General features: G+C 41.6%; 1 protein-coding gene across 7 annotated transcripts; it reads left to right on the plus strand.

Moving 5' to 3' along the window:
• Positions 1 to 454: 454 nt before the first annotated feature.
• Positions 455 to 21,498, plus strand: ZNF287 (zinc finger protein 287). 7 transcript variants are annotated; one of them, XM_035716149.2, is made up of 8 exons: positions 771 to 1,248; positions 1,595 to 1,696; positions 1,800 to 2,400; positions 3,038 to 3,138; positions 4,915 to 5,041; positions 5,518 to 5,604; positions 15,334 to 16,881; positions 18,661 to 21,498. In XM_035716149.2, the coding sequence occupies exons 3-8, from the start codon at positions 1,998 to 2,000 to the stop codon at positions 18,669 to 18,671; spliced, it is 2,277 nt and encodes a 758-aa protein (XP_035572042.1). In that variant the 5' UTR covers positions 771 to 1,248; positions 1,595 to 1,696; positions 1,800 to 1,997; the 3' UTR covers positions 18,672 to 21,498. The 7 variants fall into 7 exon arrangements, with proteins under 7 accessions (XP_025284065.1, XP_025284069.1, XP_025284068.1 ...); XM_025428280.3 differs by lacking the exon at positions 771 to 1,248 and adding an exon at positions 455 to 548 and having other exon boundaries at positions 15,334 to 21,498; XM_025428283.3 differs by lacking the exon at positions 771 to 1,248 and adding an exon at positions 474 to 548 and having other exon boundaries at positions 1,650 to 1,696; positions 15,334 to 21,498.
• Positions 21,499 to 27,892: the final 6,394 nt, after the last annotated feature.

The raw sequence follows: 27,892 nt of genomic DNA on the forward strand, positions 1-27,892 counted from the left end.
ATCGGATGTCATCCCTTTTTCCAGTCAGAATCAGATTCCTGAGGGAGGGACTCAGAACCTTTCGTAGTCGATGTGTAAGTACAGTAAAGCCGGAAAACGCACTTTGGGTTGTTTGGCCTCTGGGCCCGCATCTTCCCTGCCCCTCCTTCCTCTAGAACTCTGGCCCCAGGTTTTCTCTGGTTAATTAGGGCGGAGCGTTAACCGCCCCCCGCCCATCCGCATCCCCCCCCCCCCCCCCCCCGAGATGCCAGTAGCTCCCCGACCTCCAGGTCATCCACCAGACCTGCCTCTGGCCCGGGAAACTTTAAAGTTCCCTTAGAACCTTGCAGGCTAACGAGCAAGTCGCAGTGATGGGTGGAGGAGGTTACCATGGAGACAGGTCCTAGGAATGAGGCTCCGCGGGAGGGGGGCCGGGACGCGGCTTCCCATTGGCTGGGCGGGCGCGCAGCGTTCCCCTTGCGCACATGCGCAGTGGCGCTGAGGCGAGGTCGCGGCGGAGCCGAGGCGCGGTGCGTTCCGGACCAGGCTTCTCAGGACCCGGCTGGAAGGTGCGGCTCCCGGCCGAGACACGTCGTGCTTCCCGGGCTAGGGAAGTGGCGGAGCCAGAGGCCCCTGTGCGGCGCGGGGCTGAGCTCGCCACGCAGGCGCCCGCGCCCCCGCCGCCATTGTTGCGTGCCCCGGGCCTCCCGGGCCGCTCCGGGTGCGCGTCCGCCGGCTCCCGGCGACAGGTAACGATGTCGAGGGCGCCGGGGGCGAGTGTCCGCGCGGTCCCCGGCCGGAGCCCCAGCCCGTCCCCGTGCGGCCGTCCGCGCCCGCGGCCTGCTGAGAAGGCGAGCACGGGGTGCAGGCTGCTGTGGCGGCCGGGTCCCCACTCCCCCGCCGGCCGAGACCCTCCGACTGAAGAGCGAGGGACACCGGCCCGGGAAGGGGAGGCGGCGGGCGAGGCCGGCGCATCTCCTCTGCAGGGCCTGCTAAACGGTTGGCTTTGGTTACACGGCTGAGCTTGAGCCCGGCTCGGAGCTGGAACCTGGGGACAGGTGGTGTCAGGTCGCCGGGACTGGCCTGTTCTAAGCTTTTCTTCGGGAATCTTGGTTTCACATTTATTCATAAAGAATTGTCTGCATAGAAGCATTTAAGAGGGCTTCAAATCATCAGCCTCGTCGACTTTTTTTCCAGTTCAACCGGCTTGTCTCTCCAGCCCTCAGATAGTGAAAAGCTAGAATAGGTTGGCATTAATATGCAAAGGAGGTAAATGGCTCGCCCTTTTTTCCTTGACAGTTTCCCTGGGAACCTTGAGCGCTTGATTAAGAAAGATTCTCAAAATAAATAAATAAATAAATAAATAAATAGAAAGAAGGAAGGGAAAGAAAGAAAGAAAGAAAGAAAGAAAGAAAGAAAGAAAGAAAGAAAGAAAGATTCTCCACCCAGTTTGTTCTAAGTACCTAATAGATTCACTCTTGTTACTGAGAGTCAGTCCTTGAATAGCTTCTGTAACATCAGAAAAATACTGAAGCTCCCCTCCCCACCCCCGTAAAAGTTTGATTTCTTTTTCAACAAGTTAGAAGTTTGATCTGTTGTTTTGCTCATGATTCAGGTCTTTGCTTCTATTACTACCTTTTGATGGCAGTCCCAACCCCTGTCCCCAACAGATTGCATGTATCTCACAAGTCTGAGGATGTAGGAGAGGAAGACCAAGGTAAAGTCTGTGTTTATCTGTACACACTGAATAAGCTGTTTCTGTTTGTGTATAGCAGAGAGCATCAGAATTCTTGACTTTATGGTCTGTTTTTGTGTTTCAGAGTCTCTTAACCATCCCTGCAAGTTCTGGGCTCAGAATTTGTAACTGCGGCTGCTAACTCTACCTTGATCCTCTTGTGCCCCTGACTGCAGCAGCCCTTGATATAATGTCTTTGTGGCTCTAGCATGAGACTTCAAGCGGCTGGCTCACTACTGGAGATCTAAAGGATATTGCCAGATTGACTCTCCTGTCTGTAGCCATGTTAGCCTCGTGCAAGAGGATGACCAATTCTTCACGCTCCCAAGTCCTTCTAATGTGGAAGCCAGACAAGGCTCAGAGTGGACCCCACAATGTTGAGAAGGAAACCCTTGCATCAAGAATCTTGCGTGACACTGAGACCTGTCGACAGAATTTTAGGAATTTTCCATATCCAGACCTAGCTGGTCCTCGAAAGGCATTGAATCAACTCCGAGAACTTTGCCTTAAATGGCTGAGACCTGAGATTCACTCAAAGGAGCAAATCCTGGATCTGCTGGTGCTGGAGCAGTTCCTGACCATCCTGCCTGGGGAGGTTAGGACTTGGGTGAAGTCCCAGTACCCAGAGAGCAGTGAGGAAGTGGTGACTCTGGTGGAGGATTTGACTCAGATTCTAGAAGAGGAAGGTGAGAATTGTAGGGCAGCAAGGGGAGGAATCCTGGGTGGTTAGAGAAGACAACCAGCATACCACCGAGCAGCCCTTTAAAGAAATTGGGGAGAGCAAAGGACAGTGAGTGAGAACAGGCTTTAACAAGAACCCCATCGTGCATGCTGTGCTCCTTCCAGACTGCTTGAGACCAAACACACATTACCTAGTGCCCTAAAACAGTGACCAGACTACAATCCAGTTACCCCCGTGTGAGCCCTCAGGAATTTCACCTGCAAAGGTTTGAACCAGTCTGTCAATAAATCATTTCCTTTTTGAATTAGATGTTACAATAACATGCTTCCAAGAAGGTAGAAGAGAGTCCAGAGAATGTTTCCTTATTAAGAGACATCATCCAAAATTGACATCACATGAAGATTTAGTAGAAAATGGGGAATTTGTACGTTTCCTTAGCAGTCCCAGAACAGACTTATCTTTGAGGTCTACACAGATATCTTAGGATAAGTCATTGGTCCTTCACTTTGGTTCTTTGAAGTAGGGGTGCTATTTTTGGTTTCTTTCTCATTCCTCACTATAGGAGAGTATAGGCATCTATTTGGTGAAGAGTTTCCTTGGCTATTCAAACAGGACTAATCATCATGGTCTCCCTTCCCTAGCTGCTCCTCAGAACTCTGCCCTTCCCCAAGAGACCCAAGAGGAAGACCCCAAAGGAAGACCTGCTTTCCAGGCAGGGTGGTTAAATGACTTGGTGACCAAAGTAAGTGTTAGTTTCTTCTATGATTTTAAAATGGCTTCTTGGAGGTATTTGTATGAGGGACGTTTTATGTCCTGGCCCTAAAACTTCTGCACCCCCAAAAGCCCAATCTAGGACTTCATCAGTTTCTGTCTTTAAATCCATGTTGGCCCGTTAAGGTAAGTGACTGCCCTTTATAGGAAATAGGTTCCCTTTGCCTTCCCCCAACAGACCTTTCCTCACTGATTTTAAGGCAGCAGCATTGCAGAGAGGTTAAGGGATTGACCTCAAGAGCCAGATGAATCAGGTTCGGTGCCTGATTGTGTTCTATCAGGCCAGCTTCAGAGAAAGTTTTACTTTCATCTCGCAGATAAAAATATACATCTGAGATGGGTAGAGTAAAATTAATATTCATTGGTGATATGATTGTTTAGCTGAAAACCCTAAGAAAATCCAGGGAAAAACTGGGGAACAGTAGTAGAAAATATGAGTAAGGTGATTACTACAGAAAATGACATGAAAATTAATCATTTTCAGGGGTAGCTGGCTCAGTTTGTAGAGCATGTGACTCTATCTCATGGTCATGAGTTTAAGCCTCCTGTTGGACATAGAGCTTACTTTTTAAAAAAAGAAGAGAAGCACTTTCTTACCTATACATTAAAATCAGGAAAATGGGAGTGTCCAGTCAGTTAGGCATCTGCATTTAGCTCAGGTCGTCAGTGATCTCAGGGTCCTGGGGTTTGAGCCCCACATCAGGCTCCCTGCTCAGCACAGATTCTGCTTCTCCCTCTCCCTGTGCCCTTACTCCCTATTTATGTTCTCCTTCTCAAATAAATAAATAATCTTTAAAAAAATAAAGTCAGACAAATGGTAAAATGCAATAAAAGGTTCCATGCAGTTTTCCCGACCCCCAAAATTTAAGACATCTAGGACTAAAAATAATATAAATTCTGCGGTACATCCATGTTGTGTATCATACTAAAGCCTTGAATGTTGTAAAATTGTCTATTTTCCCTAAATTATAAACAATAGAACTTGAAAACCCAATACAATTTTTTTAAGGAACTTAGTTTATTTGAAAAATATGTAAGAGGAATCTTTTTTTCTTTTTTTTAAACAAAGGAAAGAAAAGGAGCAAAGAGGCATACTAACCTTACCAGACTGAAATGTATTGAAAAGTCTAACAGTTCATCAGTGTGGTTTCGGTCCCAATTTTATTTTAATAAGGAAGGAAGGGACGCCTGGGTGGTTTGGCGCTTAGGGCATTTGCCTTTGGCTCAGGGAGTGATCCTAGAGTCCCGGGATCGAGTCCTGCGTCAGGCTCCCTGCATGGAGCCTGCTTCTGTCTCTGCCTCTCTCTCTGTGTATCTCTCATGAATAAATAAATAAAATCTTAAAAAAAAAAAAGTGCTAAAAAGGAAGGAAGGGCTCTGCATTTCATCATAGAGCACACAAATATATCTTAAAATTTCAAATGATAACACACTGAATTCTTAAGGCAAAGCTTGAAAAGCACAGCCATTCAACTATGTCATCTGTATGAAACTCTTCTTTAAGACGAAGCCACTAATACACTTGTATCAGCTGAAAAAGCAACTATAAATTCTGTATTTTCAGATTTCCTGTAGGACAATTCACCCATAACTTGGGTGAGGGTTTTAACTCTATAACCATTAAGGTCTTACCACAAAAACTCAAGATTCTGATTCCCCACCACCACCACACATGTACCTGGGGTTCTGATGTTGTCACTACCCTCCTCCTACCAGTTCTTGAACCAAGTTATGTTTGATGTTTCAGGAATCAATGACATTCAGAGATGTGGCTGTGGATATCACCCAGGAGGACTGGGAGATAATGCGTCCTGTACAGAAGGAATTGTATAAGACTGTGACATTACAGAACTACTGGAACATGGTTTCTCTGGGTAAGTGTCCTCTGCATCCTCTCCTGCCAGCATACCTTCCATCTTCCTTTCCTCTGTTGTTATGGTGGCCTCTGAAGCACTTTGCGAAGAATGGGGCCTGGGAGGTGTGAGTGTACTCCTCAGATTTGGGCATAGAAATGTTGTGTTCTCCATTTTCCCAAATAAAAGGTTTCTAAGTGAAAGATCACTGAAAACTGATGCACAGTTTCCCAGGGCTTCCACACAACACTGCACCTTGCCCACTCCCTACTTTTCCTGTGATCACCTTCTGCCATGATCTCTTTGTGCATATTTCCAGAGTAGCAGGAAATTTTTATCCTAGCTCTGAGAAGGACTGACCTATTCTCCCACTATATGATGTCCACACCATTGTTTTCCCATAGAAGTCTGTCCTCACAGATAGGTAGAAGTCAGGCGATAAAATTTGAACAACTATTTATCTCCAAGATAAAACTCCTTATATTTCTCCTGAACAGGACTTACAGTGTACCGGCCAACTGTGATTCCCATACTGGAAGAACCATGGATGGTGATAAAAGAAATCTTAGAAGGCCCTAGTCCAGGTGAGAGAATAACTGTCATGAGATTGTTTGCACTTAGGAGCGTAAGAGCAGTGAGATAATATTTTCTAAATATGGCCAAGTCATTCTCCACATGACACCGTGCTTGTCAGGAACACTGAACTGGCATTGCTTCCTTAACAGAGGCCACCTTCAGGAAGAGTTCCCAAACACCATTGTTCCACCTTTTCCTCTGTGTGTCATCTTATCCTTCTCTGTGAGCCCTGGGTCCCATCCCCAGCTTTGTCAGGGGCTTTCACTGTGCCATGGCCCCCTCCTTCTTTTTTAAGCATGCATAAATGTCTCTAAAATTTTAAGTTTTAGACCTTCTTCTTTGTTGGTTTCTTTTATTCTATTTACCAACAAACCACTTCTCTAGTTTCCAGCCTCCAATCTCCACTTCTCTAACTCATTCTTTTATTTTCTAATTAAAAAAAAAATCTTCAAAAGGTTCAAAAATGTTCTCTTACTGTATAGTGCATTCACCCAGTTCCTGTATCTCCCAGCACCTAACCACTGGTGCTTATTTCTAGTTGTTTCTGTTTGAGTGTTTTGTTTGCATATAAAGCTGATATAAAGATGTTTTTCCCAAAAAATCCTATATTTGGGGTGCTTTCTTTATATCATTTGGGGGAAAAAATGTTTTTTCCTCCTTAAGTAATCTCTACCCCTAACGTAGGACTTGAACTTGTAACCCTGAGATCAACCTCTACTGACTAAGCCAGCCAGGTGCCCTGCCTCCTTCATTTTCTAACAGAAATGGTAGCAAACTGTACATACAGTTTTGTACTTTGCTTTTGTTTACTTAAAAACATACCTTGAGAGATGTTCCAAATAAGATTATGAAGACCTTCCTTGTTCTCTTTTTTTAATATATGCATCACATTTTATTGTGTATCTCATTATTTATTGAATCTGTTCCCTATTGATGGACTTTTTGATTGTTCGCATTCCTTTCTTCTTTCCTCCACAAGAACTTCAAACATATAGAAAAGTTAGAGAATCGGTACATCGAACGCCTATATAATTTTCACCTGGAACCACCAGCTACCATCATTTAGTCACCTTTGTTTTATCTCTTTTTGGGAGAAGGGAGGGCAGAGGGAGAGAGAGTATCTGAAGCAGACTCCCCTCTAAGCTTGGAGCCTGACACAGGGTTCCATCTCACCAACCCTGGGATCATGACCTCAGCTGAAATCAAGAGTCAGATGCTTAACTGACTGAGCCACTCAGGCACCCCTTTGCTTTATCTCTTTACACACACGCACACACACTTTGTTTTTGTCTGAACCATTTGAAAGTTAGTTGCAGGGATTGTGACATCTTACCCCTAAATATTTCTGCCCGTTCTCTCCTAAGACCATGACCATTCTTCTATTTTGGTGCATCCTTGTCTCACCCCAAATATTTTTAACATTTATACAGTAACATCATCTGATGTATAGTCAAATACTCAGATTTCCCCACTGTCCCCAAATATTCTGCATAGATATTTTTCTCTGCAGTCAGGAATCCTATGCTGCTTATCCTGGTTCTTTAGCCCCTTTTAATCTAGAACTGTTCCTCAGCCTCTTGTCTTTCCTTTTTCTCCTTCCATTCTTCTTTCCTTCTGACATTTTCTGAAGGATCCAGGCCAGGTTTTTTCAGAATGACCCACAATCTAGATTTGCCTGATTGTTTCCGTATGTTTAGATCCAGATGAAATAGGTTTACCATAAAACATCACAGGTGTGTACTCTCCATTGCCCTTCATCTCATCGTTGGTGAAACTCATTTTAGTTGAGGTGCTGTTGACCAGATCTCTCCATTTTAAAGGTGCGTTTTTGTCTTTATAATCAACAAGTGATGAGGCCACCTGACTATTCCATTCCCTGGTGCTATTTTATTTTTTATTTTTATTTATGATAGACATAGAGAGAGAGAGAGGCAGAGACACAGGAGGAGGGAGAAGCAGGCTCTATGCCGGGAGCCCGATGTGGGACTCGATCCCGGGACTCCAGGATCGCGCCCTGGGCCAAAGGCAGGCACTAAACCGCTGAGCCACCGAGGGATTCCCTGGTGCTATTTTATTTAGGGACTTTTAGCATCCCCTGTTGATTCTTACATTATTACATTGCTGATTGCAGGATAGATTTTCTGATTCAGAATTCCTCTTTCCTAAAGTATCAGTAGTGTCTCCTATAAAAAAAATAGTTCTTCCTCCAACCTCATGTCTTTTTTTTTTTTTTTTAAGATTTTATTTATTTATTCATGAGAGACAGAGAGAGGCAGAGACACAGGCAGAGGGAGAAGCAGGCTCCATGCAGGGAGCCTGATGTGGGACTCGATCCTGGAGATTCCAGGATCACATCCTGGCCGGAAGGCAGGCACCAAACCGCTGAGCCACCTAGGGATCCCTCCAACCTCATGTCTTATGTGAACATGTCACTATGGACCAATAGAATTTTTCAAAATTCAGTGTTATTAGTCCATTAATTCCAGGTTTGTTTTGTTTGCTTGTTTTCATGCTCAGTTGTCCCAAGTTTGGGTAATACTACTTGAAAAGCTTATTTTTTAATTGTTTTAATAATTTATAGCAGAATGACTTATATGTACCTGTAGCACAGACTATACCTACAGCACAGTAAATTCTCTGTGGAATGATTTTGGCGCACTCTAAACACTGAAGAAACATGCATGATATAACGGACAAGAGCCTGGACTAATGTCAGGATAGGCTTCTGAAAGGCACTGCCAGTCTGGGACTACTTTAATTTGACCCTGAGTAGTTTTTTAGATCATTCGGGCAACAGGCATTGGGGCTGTAGTCTGCAAGAGGGGGCATTTTATGGTTACATATCGTAGGGGGAGAATATTCTGCCTCTAAAGAGCATCAAGACTGAGAAAGACAAGCTCCTTTTTGCCTTCTATAGAAGTGAGATTTTTTTTTTAGGCTTTGTTGTGTTTTTCTTTTTTTTTAAAGATTTTATTTATTTATTCATAGAGACAGAGAGAGAGGGGCAGAGACACAGGCAGAGGGAGAAGCAGGCTCCATGCAGAGAGCCAGGGTCTCCAGGATCACGCCCTGGGCTGCAGGCGGCGCTAAACCACTGCACCACCAGGGCTACCCTTGTTGTGTTTTTCTAACCAGTCCCTAAAGCAGATGATAATCCTCTAAGCTGAGGAGTCTTGTCAGCCTCACTTCCTTGTTAGAGCACCAGGCTCTGCTTTCTGGCCCCTGGACCCCTTGCATCCTCAAAGTGGAAGTGGAAGGTCATTAAGGCCATTAACCAGAATGAGGAGCTATCTCAATCAGCTCCTGCTGGAGACTTCTATCGTCCTGCTTTTGCTTGATTTTTGGCCTCTGAAGATTTTCCTTTCTTACCAGCTTAGAGATACATAATAAGCCAAATCTTGAGTAGGATATCTAATTAATCATATTTCAGGAAGTGGAAACTTTGATAATTCACACATAGAATAGTAGTATTGGTCCTCAATGGCCATTCCTGTCTCGGAACTTTTCTAGTTCTTTATTTAGGACCTAGCCAGGGACTCCTGGGTGGCTCAGCAGTTGAGTATCTGCGTTTCGCTCAGGGCATGATCCTCGGGTCCAGGATCGAGTCCCACATCGGGCTCCTTGCAAGAAGCCTGCTTCTCCCTCTGCCTGTGTCTCAGTCTCTCTCTGTCAGTATCTCTCATGAATAAATAAATAAATCTTAAAAGGGGGGTGGGGGGACGCCTGGGTGGTTCAATGGTTGGGCATCTGCCTTCAGCTCAGGAAATGATCCCAGAATCCTGGGATCCAGTCCCATATCAGGCTCCATGCATGGAGCCTGCTTCTCCCTCTGCCTGTGTCTCTGTTTCTCTCTCTCTCTGCCTTTGTGTCTCTCATGAATAAGTAAATAAAATCTTAAAAAAAAAAAAAAAAAAAAAGAAAGGACCTAGCCATTCCTTCAGGTTCAACTCAAATCATCCTCACCCCCACCCCCCACACCCCAAGTAAAGCTTTTTTTGAGTAGCTGAGTCGATACTGATTTCATCTATGAGAAGTATTGTGCCGCTTTTTGGCCCTGTTGACCAGTAGACACTTATATTTCCAACTACTCCTTTTCTTGTTAAATCTATATGTTTAAGCACTGCTTAATAATACTAATTTTTGAATTACCAGTAAACTGGTTTAAACATCTGTCTTTATGGTAGCAATTTCTTCATCATCAAGGTTTATACGTGTTATTTTAAGCTCATTATACCTTTAGTACTTCCTTTTTAGGTATATAGTACACTGCCATAGATACATAGAATTGCCATGATTACATAGAATCAGAATTAACAGAGTATCTGAGTGGCTCAGTTAGTTGAGCATCCAGACATAGAATCAGAATTAACAGAGTATCTGAGTGGCTCAGTTAGTTGAGCATCCAGCTCTTGATTTTGTCTCAGGTCATGATCTCAGGGTCATGAGATTGAGCCCTGCATTGGGCTCCACACTCAGTGCAGAGCCTGCTTAAGATTCTCTCTCTCTGTCTCCCTCTGCCCCTCCCCGCTTTCACATGCTTGCTCTCATGAGAGAGTGTTCTCTTTCTCAAAAAAAAAAAAATCTTTTAATTTTTTTAAAAGATTTTATTTATTCATAAGAGACACGGAGAGAGGCAGAGACACAGGCAGAGGGAGAAGCAGGCTCCATGCAGGGGACCTGATGCAGGACTCGATCCCGGGACTCTGGGATCATGCCCTAAGCCAAAGGCAGATGCTCAACCCCTGAGCCACCGAGGCATCCCAAAAATAAATCTTAAAAAAAAAAAAAAAAAAAAAGATTTAAACTCAGCTTCTGGTACTGTCTCATTATGTGCACATACATCTACCTATACAATTCATTAACATTGTCATTTCGTTCTGGAGGGGAGAGTAACAGATCTTGGTTTGAGAGAGTTTTTAAATATTTTTTTATATAAAAATAATACAACAAAAAAATGCAACTACATTTCTAGTACTAAGTAGCAAAAAGTTATATGGCCAACATATTGAGAATTAGAAAGTATTTTTTAAAAATCTATAATCTTCGGGCAGCCCCGGTGGCTCAGTGGTTTAGTGCCTGCCTTTGGCCCAGGGCCTGATCCTGGAGACTGGGGATCGAGTCCCATGTCGGGCTCCCTGCATGGAGCCTGCTTCTCCCTCTGCCTGTGTCTCTGCCTCTCTGTGTGTGTGTGTCTCTCATGCATAAATAAGTAAAATCTTTAAAAATAATAAAATAATAAAAATCTATAATCTTCTTAGCACTTTGATGACATTTGGCTCAGGTCATGATCTAGTTGACTAGTTGTCTAGTCTCTCAGAACAGAAATGTCTGTTCATGTCCACTTGTCTAGTTCCAGTGCACTTTCATGCTAGTTTTATGGGACTACTTTTTTCATTTAATATTACTCCCAACTATTTTCTAATGTCAGCTCTGATTTTTGTATCTGAATCAAAGTAATAAAAGTCATTTGTAAATTCAGTCAGTATAAGGAAGGAAAATGAAATGTATGTCTCCCTCTCTTCCTCCATTACCAGAATCTTCACCCCTTAGATTATTATTTATGTATGTGTATCTATGATACCTATGGCATATCATGGCATTTTGCTCTATATAATGTTAAATACCATTTATTCCGAGTAATATGTCCTACACAACTTCTTATATCAATGTACCTAGTTATTTTTATGTTATCACTATTCAATTATTCCTTACTCTAGTCCTTTACTGATAAATGGCAGCTATCACTTTTAATGACTGCACATGATTCTGTGGAATGGATATAAGGTTTTTATACTTAGATCAGCATCTTAGAAAATATCTGAACTGTCCAGTACCATTTTCACTATATTATAAATTCCATATATGATTATATTTCATTATCAGCAATTTTCTTAATATTTGAAAGTCTTGTGTTTTCAACCTAATTTCACGGAAGATATTATAATTTAAATTTGTTTTAAACCGTCATACTGGAAACATAATAGGCATCAATAAATACATATTTGATTGCTTTGCAGCCAGGTTTGAAGACAAGGATTTTTCTGTTTGTTTCTTCACCTTTATTTGTACGTGTATGCTTTCATTTGGTTCTCCTTTTTACAATGAATTATTGTCATTTGTTTTAACAGTTGAGTGGCCACCATATCCAGAGTCTTGGGCCATTTTCTGAAGGAAATGGAAAAGAAACACAAGCTATTCTATTCTCAGTTTGCATCTAAGTTGGAAATACAAGAAGCACACAAAGTTATGAAGTACTAATGTAAGGCCAATGCTGTCATGGCCCCAACATTTTGTTAGGTTGAATCACATGAGACTGCTGATATTTCAGCCATATTGACCTACAAAAAGGCAAATTCATATGATTCTGTACTTTAGGATTCTAAGAAAGAAAAGCAAGAGCTGGGCAGCCCGGGTGGCTCAGCGGTTTAGCACCGCCTTTGGCCCAGGGCCTGATTTTATTTGGCCTGGGGACCTGGGATTGAGTCCCACGTCGGGCTCCCTGCATGGAGCCTGCTTCTCCCTCTGCCTGTGTCTCTGCCTCTCTCTCTCTCTCTGTATCTCTCATGAATAAATAAAAAAATATTAAAAAAAAAAAAAAAGAAAAAAGCAAGAGCTGAGCCTTAATATTTTTTTAATAGGTAGAGAAGTTATTTTAAGAGAGTGTCTAAGTCTGGGGTGCTTGGGTGGCTTGGTCAGTTAAGTACTCAATTCTTGGTTTCCACTCAGTCATGATCTCAGGGTCCTGGGATCAAGCCCCGTGTCTGACTCCATGCTTAGCAGGGAGTCTGTTTCTCCCTCTCTCTCTGTCCCTCCCTCAGCTTGTGCTCTCTCTCTCAAATAAAATCTTTTTTTTTTTTAAGATTTTATTTATTCATGAGAGAGGCAGAGACATAGGCAGAGGGAGAAGCAGGCTCCCTGTGGGGAACCTGATGTGTGACACTTGATCCGAGTACCCAGGGACATGATCTGAACCATCCAAGCATCCCCAATTAAATAAAATCTTAAAAAAGAGAGAGAGAATGCCTAAGTCTGGAATTTGTGTGGCACCTATAGAAGGCTCTGAGGAAGTAGCTTGAAATTATGTGGATAAATTTAAATTTTAAGTTAAATATGTAACTTGTTAGAAGATACAGCAGGATAGGAAAGTCTGGATTATTTGGGGACGGAATATGTTAAGTGGAAGTGTTTTGAACTTTTTAAACTTTTCTCCTTTAAGCCACTGGTGCTCAAACTATAGTGAGCATCAAAACCCCCTGGAGGGCTTCCTAGAACAGATTGCTCAGCCCTATCTCCAAAATTGCTTAAAAAAAAACAAAAGGATTTTATTTATTTATTTGAAAGAGAGCACAGGTAGGGGGAGCGGCAAAGGGAGAGGGAGAAGCAGATCCTCTGCTAAGCAGGGAGCCCAATGTGGGACTCAGTCCCAGTACTATGAGATCATGACCCGAGCTGAAGGCAGACACTTACCTGGCTGAGCCACCCAGGTGCCCCCAAAATTTCTTTTCTTTTTAATCTTATTTTAATTAAATTTAATTAACATATAGTGTATTATAATTTTCAGAGATCAAGGTCAGTGATTCATCAGTTGTATACAACATTCAGTGTTCATTACATCACGTGCCCTCCTTCATGCCCTTCACCCAGTTACCCCATCCACCCACCCTTCTCCCCTCAAGCAACCCTCAGTTTGTTTCTTATAGTTAAGAGTCTCTTATGATTTGTCTCTCTCTCTCTGATTTTGTCTCATTTTTCTCTCCCTTCCCCTATGATCCTGTTTTCTTAAAATCTGCATGAGTGAAATCATATGATAATGCTTTCTCTGATTGACTTATATTGCTTAGCATATCCTCTGGTTCCATCCATGTCATTGCAAAATGATAAGATTCATTTTTTGATGGCTGAGTAATACTCCATTGTGTACGTATATATGTCTATATACACACCACATTTTTTTTATTCACTCATCTGTCGATGGACATCTGAGCTCTTTCCATAGTTTGACTATTGTGAACATTGCTGCTATAAACATTGGAACGCAGGTATCACTTGGGATCGCTGTTTGTATCTTTGGGGTAAATACTTAGTAGTGCAACTGCTGGGTGGTAGTGTAGCTCTATTTTTAACTTCTTGAATCTCCATATTGTTTTACAAGTGGCTACACCAGCTTGCATTCCCACCAGCAGTGTAAGAGGGTTCCCTTTTCTCTGCATCCTCACCAACATTTGTTATTTCCTGACTTGTTACTTGTAGCCATTCTGACTAGTGTGAGGTGGTATTTCATTGTGGTTTTGTTTTAAGATTTTATTTATTCACGAGAGAGACAGAGAGGCAGAGATACAGGCAGAGGGAGAAGAAGGCTACCCGGGCATCCCTCATGGTGATTTTGATTTGTATTTCCCTGATGCCAAGTGATGTTGAGCATTTTTTTATGTCTGTTGGTCATTTATATGTCTTCTTTGGAGAAATGTCTGTTCATATTTTCGCCCATTTCTTGACTGGATTATTTGTTTTTTGGGTGTTAAGTTTGATAAACTCCTTATAGATCTTGGAGTACAGCGTTGGTGATATAGTGGTGAGCTTAATTGCCTTCCTTACAGATCTTGAAGGTAAGCCCTTTATATGATAAGACATTTACAAATATCTTCTCCCATTCTGTCAGTTGTCTTTTGGTTTTGTCGACAGTTTACCTCTGCTGTGCAAAAGCTTTTTATCTTGATGAAATCCCAATAGTTTATTTTTGCTTTTGCTTCTCTTGCTTTTGGAGACACATCTAACAAGAATTTGCTGCAGCCAGGGTCCATGAGGTTGCTGCCTGTTTGCTCCACTAGGATTTTGGTGGATTCCTGTTCCACATTTAGGTCTTTGATCCATTTGAGTCTATTTTTGTGCATGTGTAAGAAAGCGGTCCAGTTTCATTTTTCTGCATGTGGCTGTCCAATTTTCCCAACATCATTTGTTGAAGAAATGGTCTTTCTTCTGTTGGGTATTCTTTCCTGCTCTGTCAAAGATTTGTTGACCATAGAGTTGAGGGTCCATTTCTGGATTCTCTATTCCATTGATCTATGCATCTGTTTTTGTGCCAATACCATGCTGTCTTGATGTTTACAGTTTTATAACAGCTTGAAGTCCAGAATTATGATGCCACCAGCCTTGGTTTTCTTTTTCAACATTCCTTTGGCTCTTCAGGGTCTTTTCCCTTCAAAGTTTCTGATTCAGTTTGTCCAGTAATTTAACACATTCTCAGGTGAGAGTGTGTTTATGCATGGGTCTCGGGACTGTACTTTGAGTATTATTACTGTGAGAGATTTACCAGGAATATTTGGGCATGGAGAGCTGTCCTTGAAATTGCTTTTGGAATGCTGTGTGGATTGTGCAGAGTAGGTTGGAAGGATTCAATGAGAGTTAGTGTCTGCTTTCTATAAATCAATCCAGGAAGTCCTCTCATGTTATCCAACGGTGTTTTCACATCTCTTAGTGCTGTCACCTGACCAAGCCTATTTTATTAATCTGTGCCCCTGTTGAGTAGTGAGGAGCCTCTCCTTTTTCAACAGTTTTGCCCTCTGGTTTTCTGCCCCTGTCTTCTCTTTTCCCAAACTTTGAGTACCATGTTACAAAGTTGTTGGAGCCATAGTCTTTTTAGGCATTTTATTCATGTTCAATATATTGTTTCTGTTTGGACAGTTTCCTTTCTCCAAATAGAGGAAAACTTTCTATATTCTATATTCTTTTTAATCCAGAATGGAAAACAGAACCCCAAGAGTGTATTCCAGTTACAAATATTTCTAAAGTCACAAAGACTGGAACTCAGACCATCAAATTGGAAGAACCCTGTGACTATGATGAAAGATTCGAGAGGCAAGCAGCAGATACCTTCAGGAAAATACCCACTAATGAAAGAAATTTCACTTTGAAGTCAGTCATCTCAAAAGAAGATGACCCTATGGAAGAGTGTTTTAGTAAATATGATATATATAGAAATAATTTTGAAAAGCATTCAAACCTAGTTATTCAGTTTGGTCCCCAATCAGATAATAAAACTATGTATGATGAAGGCAGGGCAACCTTCAATCATGTCTCCTATGGTATTGTACATAGAAAGATATATCCTGGAGAGAAGCCTTATAAATGTAATGTGTGTGGGAAAAAGTTTAGGAAAAACCCATCCTTTGTGAAACACCAAAGTACCCATGCCAAAGAAAAATCTCATGAATGTGAAGAATGTGGGAAAGAGTTTAGGCATATCTCATCCCTTATTGCACATCAGAGAATGCATACTGGGGAGAAACCATATGAATGCCACCAGTGTGGTAAAGCCTTCAGCCAGCGTGCACACCTTACTATACATCAAAGAATTCATACTGGAGAGAAACCCTATAAGTGTGATGACTGTGGAAAAGACTTTAGTCAGCGTGCACACCTTACTATACATCAAAGGACCCATACTGGAGAGAAACCATATAAATGCTTGGAATGTGGTAAAACCTTCAGCCACAGTTCATCGTTGATTAATCATCAGAGAGTTCATACTGGTGAAAAACCTTATATATGCAACGAATGTGGAAAGACCTTCAGCCAGAGTACACACCTTCTTCAACATCAAAAAATACATACTGGAAAGAAACCATATAAATGCAATGAGTGTTGGAAAGTGTTTAGTCAGAGTACTTACCTTATTCGACATCAGAGAATTCATTCTGGAGAAAAGTGTTATAAGTGTAATGAATGTGGAAAAGCCTTTGCTCATTCCTCAACTCTTATTCAACACCAGACTACTCACACTGGAGAGAAATCCTATATATGTAAAATATGTGGAAAAGCCTTCAGCCAGAGTGCAAATCTTACTCAACATCATAGAACACATACTGGGGAGAAACCATACAAATGCAGTGTGTGTGGGAAAGCCTTCAGCCAGAGTGTACACCTTACTCAACATCAAAGGATTCATAACGGAGAAAAACCCTTCAAATGCAATATATGTGGGAAGGCATATAGACAGGGTGCCAATCTTACTCAGCATCAAAGGATTCATACTGGAGAGAAGCCGTATAAGTGTAACGAATGTGGGAAAGCTTTTATTTATTCCTCATCACTTAATCAACATCAGAGAACTCATACTGGAGAAAGACCCTATAAATGTAATGAATGTGATAAAGATTTTAGCCAGAGAACATGCCTTATTCAACACCAGAGAATTCACACGGGAGAGAAGCCCTATGCCTGCCGTATCTGTGGTAAAACCTTCACCCAGAGTACGAACCTCATTCAGCATCAGCGTGTTCATACAGGTGCCAAACATCATAATTAATGAGACTTCGGTTTAGGTTTTTCAATTCATCCAAATTTTATTTTGTACTTTGTTAAAACATTCAAAAGAAACTGAAGAGAAGTGCAATATATGTTAGATGTCCTTCAGCAGAAGTGTCAGAATTAGTAATGTGGATATAAGCTATTTAAATTTAATGTGAAATTTGAAGAGAAAAATTTATTCACTTCTTAACCTTTATTTGATATCAGTTTAGTTCCGGAAAGAAACCCAGTAAGAGTACTCAAAAATCTGTAACTCATCAACTCTTAGTGTATTTCACGTACTTCTTAATGAGACCTTGTGAATGTAACTTGGAGAAGCTTCCATCAAGTAGGGATTTCACACTAGTGAGTGATCTTGGGATAATTGAAGAAGCTGCTTTCAGACCTTTATTTCTTCCCAGCTTTGAAGCCTTAAATATATAAAGGGTTCCCTTCCCTTTTCCTATTATGCCATAACTGCCATGCGGAGCCAGTAGATTTGCAAAATATATATAGTCGAAAGTATCTTAATTTTTATGTGACAACCATTTAGTCACATTTTCCTTTAAATATTGAAATATTCAAGGAAGAACTTAAGGGAAGTTGATCTGTTAGGATAAACTAATGTATATATAATCCTTAGACATTTGTACAAATTTAGTTAAACAGGCAAAACTTAAACATCCAACCTTAAATTCATCTTTAAAACCTATTAGCCTTAGTTTCACTAGGTTTTGACATCTGTCCTGAAGGAAAAACAAGAATAAAATTCCCATTTTTTTCACCTGATTCCTAAATTCATTCCTTAAGGTTCCCCTTTGGCTATTTTACCACAGAAAGCCCGTTTCTGTTGAGACACATTTCTTGAGTGCCTACTGTGCTCAAGGCCCAATCTTCCTAATTGGATCTTTTCAGGGCTTATTGTGTTCAAAACAAAACAGCTATTTTAAGCAACAGAAAGCTTTCTAAAGTGAAAGATGACAAAGGACATGTCACAGAATGAACATAAGCCTACTAAAATGGGTTGCTGAATGTGACCCCCTATCCCAAGACAAAGAAGTAGTGAAAGCAGCTACTTACAAAGTGTGAGGAAAAGATAAGTAATAGAAAGTAGATTTAAGTGCACTACAGAAAGAGGGTCAGGGAGAAAAGGGTGAATACTTAGCAGGGAAGAAAGAATGCACAGGTAACTTAGAGCATGAGCTGTTAACCTGGTTTACTTAAAAAAGTAAGAGCAGCTAATGGAATAAGACAAAATCCAGCCTATTAAGAAGAAACTAAAGATGAAGTGACTGATTTTAAAAAGGAATAATTGGAATTGGTACTTTTTCATATATATAAGTATAACTGGGAATTGCTTTTAAAATGTCAGAAAACAAATTTATTGGGAAAAGCACTGATGCAGAAACTATCATTGTTGCAATAATAATAACTAAGTTTGTGGGGGGGGGGGGGTTCTAAACATAAAAGGAAAACTGGCAGAAATGCAAATTTTACCTATTTCTAGGTAAAATACTATAAATTTCATATCCACAGCATTCCACTACCAGAATATAAGACTGTATTCTGAGAGCTGAGATTTCATTCTGCTCAATTTGTTTCTTCAGTGCCTTGCATATGGACAGTGGTCAAATATATGTTTGTTGAATTAATGAGTAGGTAAGTTAGAATTGAGTAATAAGAATTAACAGATATGGAGTGAAGCTGGTTGAATTTAAATTCTTTTTTTGTACGTATGTGCACAGAAATGTTAAATACTGTTATTTATTGGGTAATAGGAACTACTTAAAATTGAAGAATCAGAATTCTACATCTTAACAGTGGGGAATATCCTAAAGAGATCACGGGACAGACATCTCTGCACAGGAAGTTTTCCTGAGCTGGATGAAGAAAAATTGATACAAATTCTGGTGCCGTAAATATAAATTTAAGCATATATTGAGACCATGCAGTTTCATTTGGATGTTACTGTTGATAAGGACATCCTACAAACACGTGCCGAAGGAAAGACCTAGGGTGCTAGCATCTTCAAGGCTTTCTTGTTGAGTGTTTTCTTCAAGTTACTGCTTTCCCTTAGCCTCACATCAGCTAACCCTGATGTCATGGAATCTTTCTTCACAAAGTGTAGATTGTCTTCAGGTTGCATAATACTCAAGTTATGCTTATGCCATAGTTACCATGTTAGAAAATAACCATTGTATTTAAGATACGACTTTTATTTATAATGCCACTTCATACCTAACACACCACTTCTGTTTTCCATCCTGGCATGAATGTGTGGAGTATTATAGTCCATAGCACCTTTGCTTTAATTTGTATTTCCTGCCTTTGTGAATTTTATGTAAATAATGCATTTATAAAGTCTTCCATTGATCCACTGAGGCAATTGATACCCTTATAAAATATCAGAAGAATGGAGAATCCTAGATCTTTGTACTTTTCCCACTTTAACAGTTGTCTGAGCCACTTGTAATCCAAATTTTTTTTAGCAGTCTTATTTTCCACAACTTTCTTACTACAAAGGTGTTGAAATATACAGAAAAGTTAATAAAACAAACTATATATCTGCCACCTAGCTTTAAAACATTTTTTACTGAACAGTTGGAAAGTTAGACATGACATTTCATCCAATACTTCAGCATCTCATAAAAATAAGGACAGAATTTCATATAACCACATTCCATTACATACCTCAAAAAATGAATAGTAATTTTCAAATATCTAATGCTTCCTGTTTAAACTTTCCCTGTTGATGCTGTCACATTTCACACATTATGTTTACTTGTTATATCCGTTTCATCTATCAAAGTGTCTCCCACTTCTGATTTTCTCCATAACCTTTTTTTTTTTCTTTTAAATATAGCAGGTCAGTTGTAGAATGTCTCACATTCAAGATTTAACTGATTGTTTACATGTGGTTTATCTGGTTCCTGTGACCCCTGTGGTTTTCTGTAAACTAGCATTTAGGGCCAAAATGTTGACTGGATTCAGGCTCAGCATGTTTAAAATTAACACTTTACAGGTGTGTTTCCTGTTGCATCACATCAAAAGTCTGATTAACATTTGGTTGACTATCAGGTGACATGGTAACCACCCTGTCTTACCAATGTGAAGATAATGTTTTTCCTGTAGTGGTTCATCTGTGGACTGCTACTTTGGCAGCATACAGATAACCTGTTTACCAACAACCTGTCATGTGGTAGTTTTAATATCCAGTGAGGATGATCACTCCCTGAACCAGTTATTTCATTAAGATTTGCAAAATAGGGTGCTTGATTTGGCAGCACATATTCTAGGTTTGCAAAATGGCAATTTTCTTTCTTTCTGTGTTTACTGATGCATAATTCTGTAGGACAGAGCTTTCTGTCATCAGCTGGGAATGCACTAGAGGTAAAGTCATACTTAAAATCTTTTCCTTTCCTTACCAGTTTTCAGAGTAAGGAGTTGGCAGTGATGACAAGTGATTCCATGTATTCAAAATCAATTATGGCCATTGTCTCTGTTGATCAAATTGTCCCAAACTTGGCCAGTTGGAGCCCTTCAAGTAGCTCTTTCATCCTCTGGCATTCCTCCTCTAGTCTTTAGGGACTTCATTTCCTTGTGACATGACATAACTTGGGTTCAATGCCCTGGATATGGAATGAATGAGCCATTTCCCAATCTTTGACTAAATAGGCAAATATTTAGAAACCAAGATCTGGGCACTAGGCATGCTCCTTGCTTCTGGGGTGTCATTAGCAAGTAGCCTTTTAGTCTTTCCAACCATTCAACTTAAGTTCTCATAAAGGCAACTCTTTGCACCCATTTCATCACTTACACAATAATCGTAGAGATGTAATTACATACTGGGACAAACTGGGAAGCATACAGCTAAATTGGAGAGGACAGAAGTGTTTGTATATTAGAAGGCATCAAGTGTAACCACATGAGGTCTTGTGCCAAGGCCAGCAGATTTTAAGGGAGCTTGTCAGTTCTCTGGTTAATTAGCAGTTAAGACAACAACTTAAAATATACCTAGTATGTTTTAACTGTTATATGTCCTGATAATTTACATATTTATAAGCTAATCTCATCTTTCCCATCGCATTCTTCAAAGCAGGTTTCTGGTAAGATGTAGCTTTGAATCCTGAGGATCTGTTTCATGCAAATTTACGTGCTTGTTTTTCTTGCTAAACTTTTATTTGGTTTTCACAGCTTTAAGAGTGTTAGATTTCATTCTTCAACTATATCTTCTGGTATCGATTCACTTGCATGTGCCTGTAAATGTACTTAGTCCTCTATTTCTGTTATTCTCTTCATGGCTATATTTCACTACAATTATTAGCCCCTTAGAACACTATAGCCATTAAAATTGGTGAGCATGTGCACTATAGTGATATGTATAAATATATGTGTGAGCTTGCAAGCAACACGGAGTCCTCTGGATGGATGGGGAAAGTGATACCCATGATGCTGAAGTGTCTTGCCTGAGGTCCTATAGTCATACAGTGACAATAAGAGTTGGAACACATGGTTCTGGCACTTAGTTGAATTCTTCCTGTAAGATTAATGCTAATGGAAATTCAGAGCACAAACAGTATGTACCTATGATTTTATAAAATTACGTATTTTGTTGAGATTAGAGCATTGGAAGTTTGTTTTTGTCTCCCTTCCTATACAGTTTCTTAAATTGACATTTTAAAAATGAGAATAGCCCAATAAAGAATGCACTCCTCTCTACTCCCATTTCAATTTTGGTCTCCCACCCAGATCTTTCCCAAGTTTCAGAACCAGGTTAGTCAATGTTCTTGCCTGGAAGTAACTCAGAAGTACCTTCGGGGATTTAATCTAAAACAACTTTCACCCCAAAATCTTTTTTTTTTTTTAATTCACAGTAACTGCAGGAAAGTTAGAAGCTGCGCTGTTCTTTACCTGTAGTTACAGCCTATTGCCATATATTCCAGTTCCATCTCTTCTCGATCCCCACTGCCACTACCTCATTTCAGGCTTTTAATCAACCCTTGTTAAGATCATTTCATAACGAGTAAGTGTTCACCCTGCCCCAATCTCACCCCTTTCAATGTATCTTCCAACACTTTTGCTGAAGTCCTGTGAAAACATTTAAGGCCGCCACAGCTCTACAGGTGGAGTAGTGCATTCAACGAGGTTACTATCTGCTTGAAACCTTACAGTGTCTTCTCATTGTCAACAGCAGTGGATCTCACTCTCAGCTGCACATTGGAATGAACCTGGGAGCTTTTAAAATTACCAGTGTTGGGGCCTCACCTCAAGGGATGCAGATTTATTTCACGTGGGATGGAGACTGGGCATCAGTATTTCTTCAGTTCCGCAGGTGATTCTAAAATGCAACAAGGGCAGAAGCAGGAAGCTATTACAGAGATTCAGAGGAGAAATAGTGGTTGTTGCAGCACAGGTGGTGAGAAATGACCTGATGCTGAGTATGTTTTGAAGGTAGAGTATAGGACTCACTAAGGATTTAGATTGGGATGTTAGAGAAACAAGAATACTGAGTAGGGGCATGTGGGTGGCTCAGTTGGGAGAGCATGTAGCTCTTAATCTCAGAGTTGCGAGTTTGAACCCCACATCGTGAGTAGAGCTTAGTTTAAAAAATAAAAGTTAAGACCTTCAGAAGAATGGCCATCTTTCCTTCTAGAGAATATGCTCCTAACAAAGGAGAGGCTATTCTACTCATTTCTGTGTCTCCTATACCAAGTACAGCACCTTGCACATGGTAAATAGGCCCCTCAGTAAATGAGTGCAACTCTGCAGGAATTTCTGCACATCAAGAAGATTCCATTCTCAGAAAAATACATGTCCAGGACTTTAAAGGCCCTGGAATTTTACCTCGCAGGGGTTGATAAACTAGCCTGTCACTATTTCATAGACACAGAAGACATGAGACTCCTGGGTCATAGACAAAGCACTTTCTTACTCCTGGCAAAAGCAGCCAGACTTCACATCTAAGCCAATTATTCTTGACTTGCACGCCCACCCCAAATTGCAAGAGGGTGACACAGGTGGGCCCTGGATTCCAGCAGCAACAGTGGACTGTTATAGGAAAGCCTGGGGGAATCACTACCTTTACAGTGAATTGTGAGGAAACGTGCTCTTTGTCTCCTCACCCCCAGGTGCCCCCACCCTGCATATTTGCTTGCTATACACACAAGGCTGAGAAATGGCCCAGGTAGAGACAATGAAGACTGCATTCTTGGCATACCCAGCAGGAACTGGAGGGATGCTCAGGGCCCTTGGCATATCGCTTCTCTAATAATTGTCCTTCCCAGTGTAGAAGACTGGAAATATCCCACCAAAAATTTGTGGGCCTTTGTGGCTTACCCATAGAGAAGACAGAAACATCCAAATAAAGTTCCTGTTCCAAGTTGTTTAGAGATCTTTTCCTGAAGAAAAATCTCAGGTCATTGTAAATCTGATCTATACCCAGAAATTGAAAAGTAATAATCTCACTCCACTGTACACTGATTAAAGCCTACACCTGGGGGGCGCCTGGGTGGCTCAATAGTTGAGCGTCGGCCTTCGGTTCAGGTCGTGACCCTGGAGTCCTGGGACTGACTCTATCAGGCTCCCTTCAAGGAGCCTGCTTCTCCCTCTGCCTCTCTCTGTGTCTCTCATGAATAAATAAAATCTTGAAAAAACTACACCTGGGATACTATATTCATTCATATCGGACACTGGAGTAGAACACATTGCATTTAAATGGTCGGAAAAAAATATTTCCTGATACATGAAATTCAAATTTCAGTCAACAGTTTCATTGGAACACCACCACATGCATTTAGTATGGTCTTTGGCTGCTTTCCTGCTACAGCCGCAAAGTTGTGAAAGAGACCACAAAGCCTGAAATATTTCCTGAGCCTACAGAACAAGTCAGCCAACTGTGTCTACACCTTGGGCTGGGGGTGAGGTCTACTGCCTTAGCCCAACACCAGGCAAAATAATGAGGAGCGTCCTCCGGACGCGCGGCAGGAGAGTGGGCGCCCCAGGCATGTGGGCAGAACCCCGGGGCTGGGGAAGCGGGCGGACGAGCCACGCGCCCCCTGCTGGCCGCGCCGCGCCGGCGCGCCTGGAGCCCTCGGTCTTCGGTCCGCGGAGACCCCCGGAAGGTGGGGCGAGCGAGTCCAGACGTTTATCTAAGCGGCCCCAAGGGGGAGGGTCTCCCCTTCCTTATCCGAGTCGCCAGTGTTCGTGCACTCGCTTCCCAGTCTTGCTCAAGGGACCGTGGGTTCGAGCCACCGCCGTGTAACTCGGGCATCCGTCTCCTCTCCCTGACTTCGGCCGCTCACTCAATGCAACAGGACTGCAGGGAGGGAAGCTTCCCGGAAATGACTCCTCTTGCAAATGCCTCGACCCCCTCCTCCTCCTCGGCGTCCAAAAGGCTGCGAGTACCCCGGCGGCGGGGTGGGGACGGCCCGCCTCTGGCTGAGTGGGACCTGAGAGCCAAAGGATCACACTCCCCTCCGAGTTTAGGCTCGGACCTAAAACTCGTCCCACACGGCCTTCGGCGCAAGAGCGGCCCCGCCTGAGCCAAGATCCGGGAGCTCGCGCCACACAGCTCCGCGGCCCACGCTACGCCCACGCAGCACCGGCGCCGGGCTTGAAAGGGATTCTGGGGCACTGGGCGGGGCCAGGCACGCCAGCGTTCCTGGGAATTGTGGTCCGCAGCCTCCGTGGCGCACGCGCACCATCCCGTCACAGTGGCTCCGCCCATAGTAGCTGAACGCGCACGTGAGCGCCCTCCCCTGGAGAGGAGCAGAGGCGGCTGTGGGAGCGGAGGTCGGGGGCTGAGGCGCACCACAGGCCGCCTCCCCGGAGCTGTGTGAGGAAGCTCCGCCCGCAGGGACGCAGGGACGCAGGGACGCAGGGACTCGTGCACGCGGTTTCCTCAGGCTTCCCCGGGGACTGCCTTCATAGCAGCTGCCGTCATCTCCCTCCAGGAACGCGGCTGCCTTCCCATTGGTCCTAATATGAAAAATCAAAGGAATTGTTGAGATTTCCCCGCATGATGTAATTTTTTTTTTTTGCATGTTTTACAGTTTGAGTCAAGATCCAAGTTGTACACTTTGAAGTTAATTGGTATGTCACCCAAAGTCCCTTTTTCAATCTATAAATCCCCCTGACATTTCTCTTTTATTTCTTTCAATATGTTTCTTGGAGAAACTGGGTCTTTTGTCCTGTAAAGTTTCCTACAATCCAGATTTTGCTTGTTAGCTGGGGAGCTAGTTTAATGTTCTGCTTTCATGTGTTTCCTATAAACTGGTAACACAAGAACCTTGACCTCATTCAAAGTTCAGTTTTTTGGCAAAAATACTTTGTAGGGGGTTTGTGTCTACTATCAGAAGGCATATAATGTCTGGATTTCTCTTTTTATGATGTAAGCAGCTACTGATCATCATTACCTGGATCTATTCATTAGGAGTTGCAAAAGAGTAATGTTCTGAAATCAGTAATTCTTTCATTTATAAAATGGATTATTCCTATAAAAAGAAACTTCCCATCAACTACTGGGCTCCCCTGGGGTATGGTGTGTTCTCTAGGATACTCCACAGGTCACCAATGAGGTTTTTGTTTATTTAGTTTGTTTGCTTGCTCTCTGTCATTGGGTTCATGCATTTAAACTGTTTAATGTGTTTCAAATTTATTACAGTGGGTATAGTTACCAATGTTCAAATTGTCCCACCTTTGACCTTTATAGGTTGTTCCTGTAAAGTCTTTATAGGTTGGTGCCTGAGCCCTTTAACATAACTGGTTATCTTTGATACTGCTCTGTTTTCTGAAATGATAAGGTGTCCCAGGTTCATCTTGCGCACTTCCTGCCCCAGACCTGGATTTAACCGTTTCTTCAAGGAGCCTTGATTCCTTTTAGTGGGAGCTGGTATTTAGAGACCACAATCTGGGTACTAGGGAGTGTTCATCACTAGTGTGAACAGTGGTGTTTCTACACCTTTTCCAAATAGAGCTACAATTCAAATTGATACTTCCAATTTAAATTTAAGACAACAGGATTTTTACTTAATTCCTGAGTCTTCCATCTGTATCTCTACTCTCTCATACTGAAAATCTAAATTCTCAATTATACCAATATAAATACTAATTTGCTTTATCAAATGATGCATAAACAAGTCCAGAACAACCATAATCATAACGCTGCCACAAACAATATTGTTGAAAAATTTAAGATTAAAAATATCTTAGAGTATACCTTAGTAGGGATATACAGTCAAATTAATGTGTTTTAAAATAACTTGGAATAATTCCTCTCTGGGTGTTATAGCACCAACTTGATACACAGTATGGTAGGCTAAATAATGCCCCCGAAGATATCCAAGTACTAATCCCTTGAGCTTTTGATTGTTACGATATAAGGCAAGTGGAGTTTTCAGACATGAATAATTAAGGACCATGAGATGGGATTATTATCCTGGATTATTGGGCCCTTTTATGCAGTCACGAATGCCTGATAAGAGGAAGATTCAACGGAAGAGAAGAAAATGTGACCATAGAGACAGAGGTTGGAGTGATGCTGTCACAAGCCAAGCAATGCCAGCAGTCACCAGGAGTGGGAAGAGGCAGGAAGGGAGTTTCCTCCTAGAGCTTCTGGAGAGAATATAGCCCTGTTGACACCTTGATTTGGGCCCACAGAAACTGATTTTGGACATCTGGCCTTCAGAACTATGAGAGACTAAATTTCTGTTGTTTTAAGCTACCAAGTTTGTGGTGATTTATTACAGTGGTCCTAGGAAACTAATACCTACAGGTTCATTTGTTTCATTTTGCTTTCAAAACTCAGGGATTGCTCTTTACTGTATTTTTGTATTATAATTAGGTAGTTTTTTTTTTTCCGCTGGTATCAAAGTTAAATCTACAAAACAGATCTTCTCCCCAGAGAAATCAACTTTTTTTTTTTTAAGATTTTATTTATTTACCTAAGGAGGGGCAGAGGATAAGGGAGAAAGAATCTGAAGCAGACTCCACACTGAGCCCAGAGCCAGAGCCCATGATCTTGGGATTATGACCTGAGCTGAAATCAAGAATCGGAAGCATAACCGACTGAGCCACCCAGGCACCCCAGAGAAATCCAACTTCTATTCCCATGCCCTCTACTCAATTTCCTCCCTCCCCAAAAGCTATCCATTTAAAAAGTTTATGATTTATTCTCTCACTATTTTAATATAAGGAAATGTGTGCATATATATTCATATTCCCACACACACACCCTTTTTACAACAAACTGTAGCATACTATACATGTCTCACCACCTCTTCTATATCAAAATATATCCTGGGGCACATGGGTGGCCATCTATCTCTGAGAGAGAGAGAGAGAGAGAGAGAGAGAGAGATAGATAGATAGATATCTCCTGGAGATCACAGAGATAGTTCTCTTTATTCCTTCTAGAGTTGCATATACTCCATTGTTTGGATGTACCATAATGCATTCAACTAGCCCCTTAATGATAGACAATGATAGAAACAAATTCTCAGTCATAATGCGTCATAACATGAATCTAAGGAGCTGGTAAAATAAGCAGATAAAAAACTCACTAATAATATAGACAATTTAAAAAATATGATTAGGGAATCCCTGGGTGGCTCAGCGGTTAAGTGCCTGCCTTCGGCCCAGGGTATGATCCTGGAGACCTGGATCGAGTCCCACATCGGGCTCCCTGAAGGGAGCCTGCTTCTCCCTCTGCCTGTGTCTCTGCCTCTCTCTCTCTCTCTCTCTCTCTCTCTCTCTCTCTGTGTGTCTCATGAATAAATAAATAAAATCTTTAAAAAAATAATAAAAATAAAATTATACTACTACAATTGCATAACTTGCTATTTCATTTAAACTCTTCTAAACTGTTTGAATTTTTACCTCCATAGAAATGTATTTCTTTCATAAAAGCAAAAGCTTTGAAAAAAATGCATATAAATTATTCTAAAATGAAAAGTACAAAGTTATTAACTTTTAACACCCCTTCTAGTGAAATAAGGAATTCAGTATTTCCTC

The sequence above is a fragment of the Canis lupus genome, chromosome 5, assembly GCF_003254725.2.
Source record: "Canis lupus dingo isolate Sandy chromosome 5, ASM325472v2, whole genome shotgun sequence".
NCBI classification, from domain to species: Eukaryota; Metazoa; Chordata; class Mammalia; order Carnivora; family Canidae; genus Canis; species Canis lupus.

What these genes read in the sequence shown, in the direction of transcription:
- ZNF287 (XM_025428280.3), top strand. Translation starts at nt 1,998, where the DNA reads ATGTTAGCCTCGTGCAAGAGGATGACCAATTCTTCACGCTCCCAAGTC. An exon ending in TCAGATTCTAGAAGAGGAAG is followed by an intron (nt 2,401 to 3,037) that starts GTGAGAATTGTA and finishes TCCCTTCCCTAG; the next exon opens with CTGCTCCTCAGAACTCTGCC. An exon ending in CTTAGAAGGCCCTAGTCCAG is followed by an intron (nt 5,605 to 15,333) that starts GTGAGAGAATAA and finishes TTTTTAATCCAG; the next exon opens with AATGGAAAACAGAACCCCAA.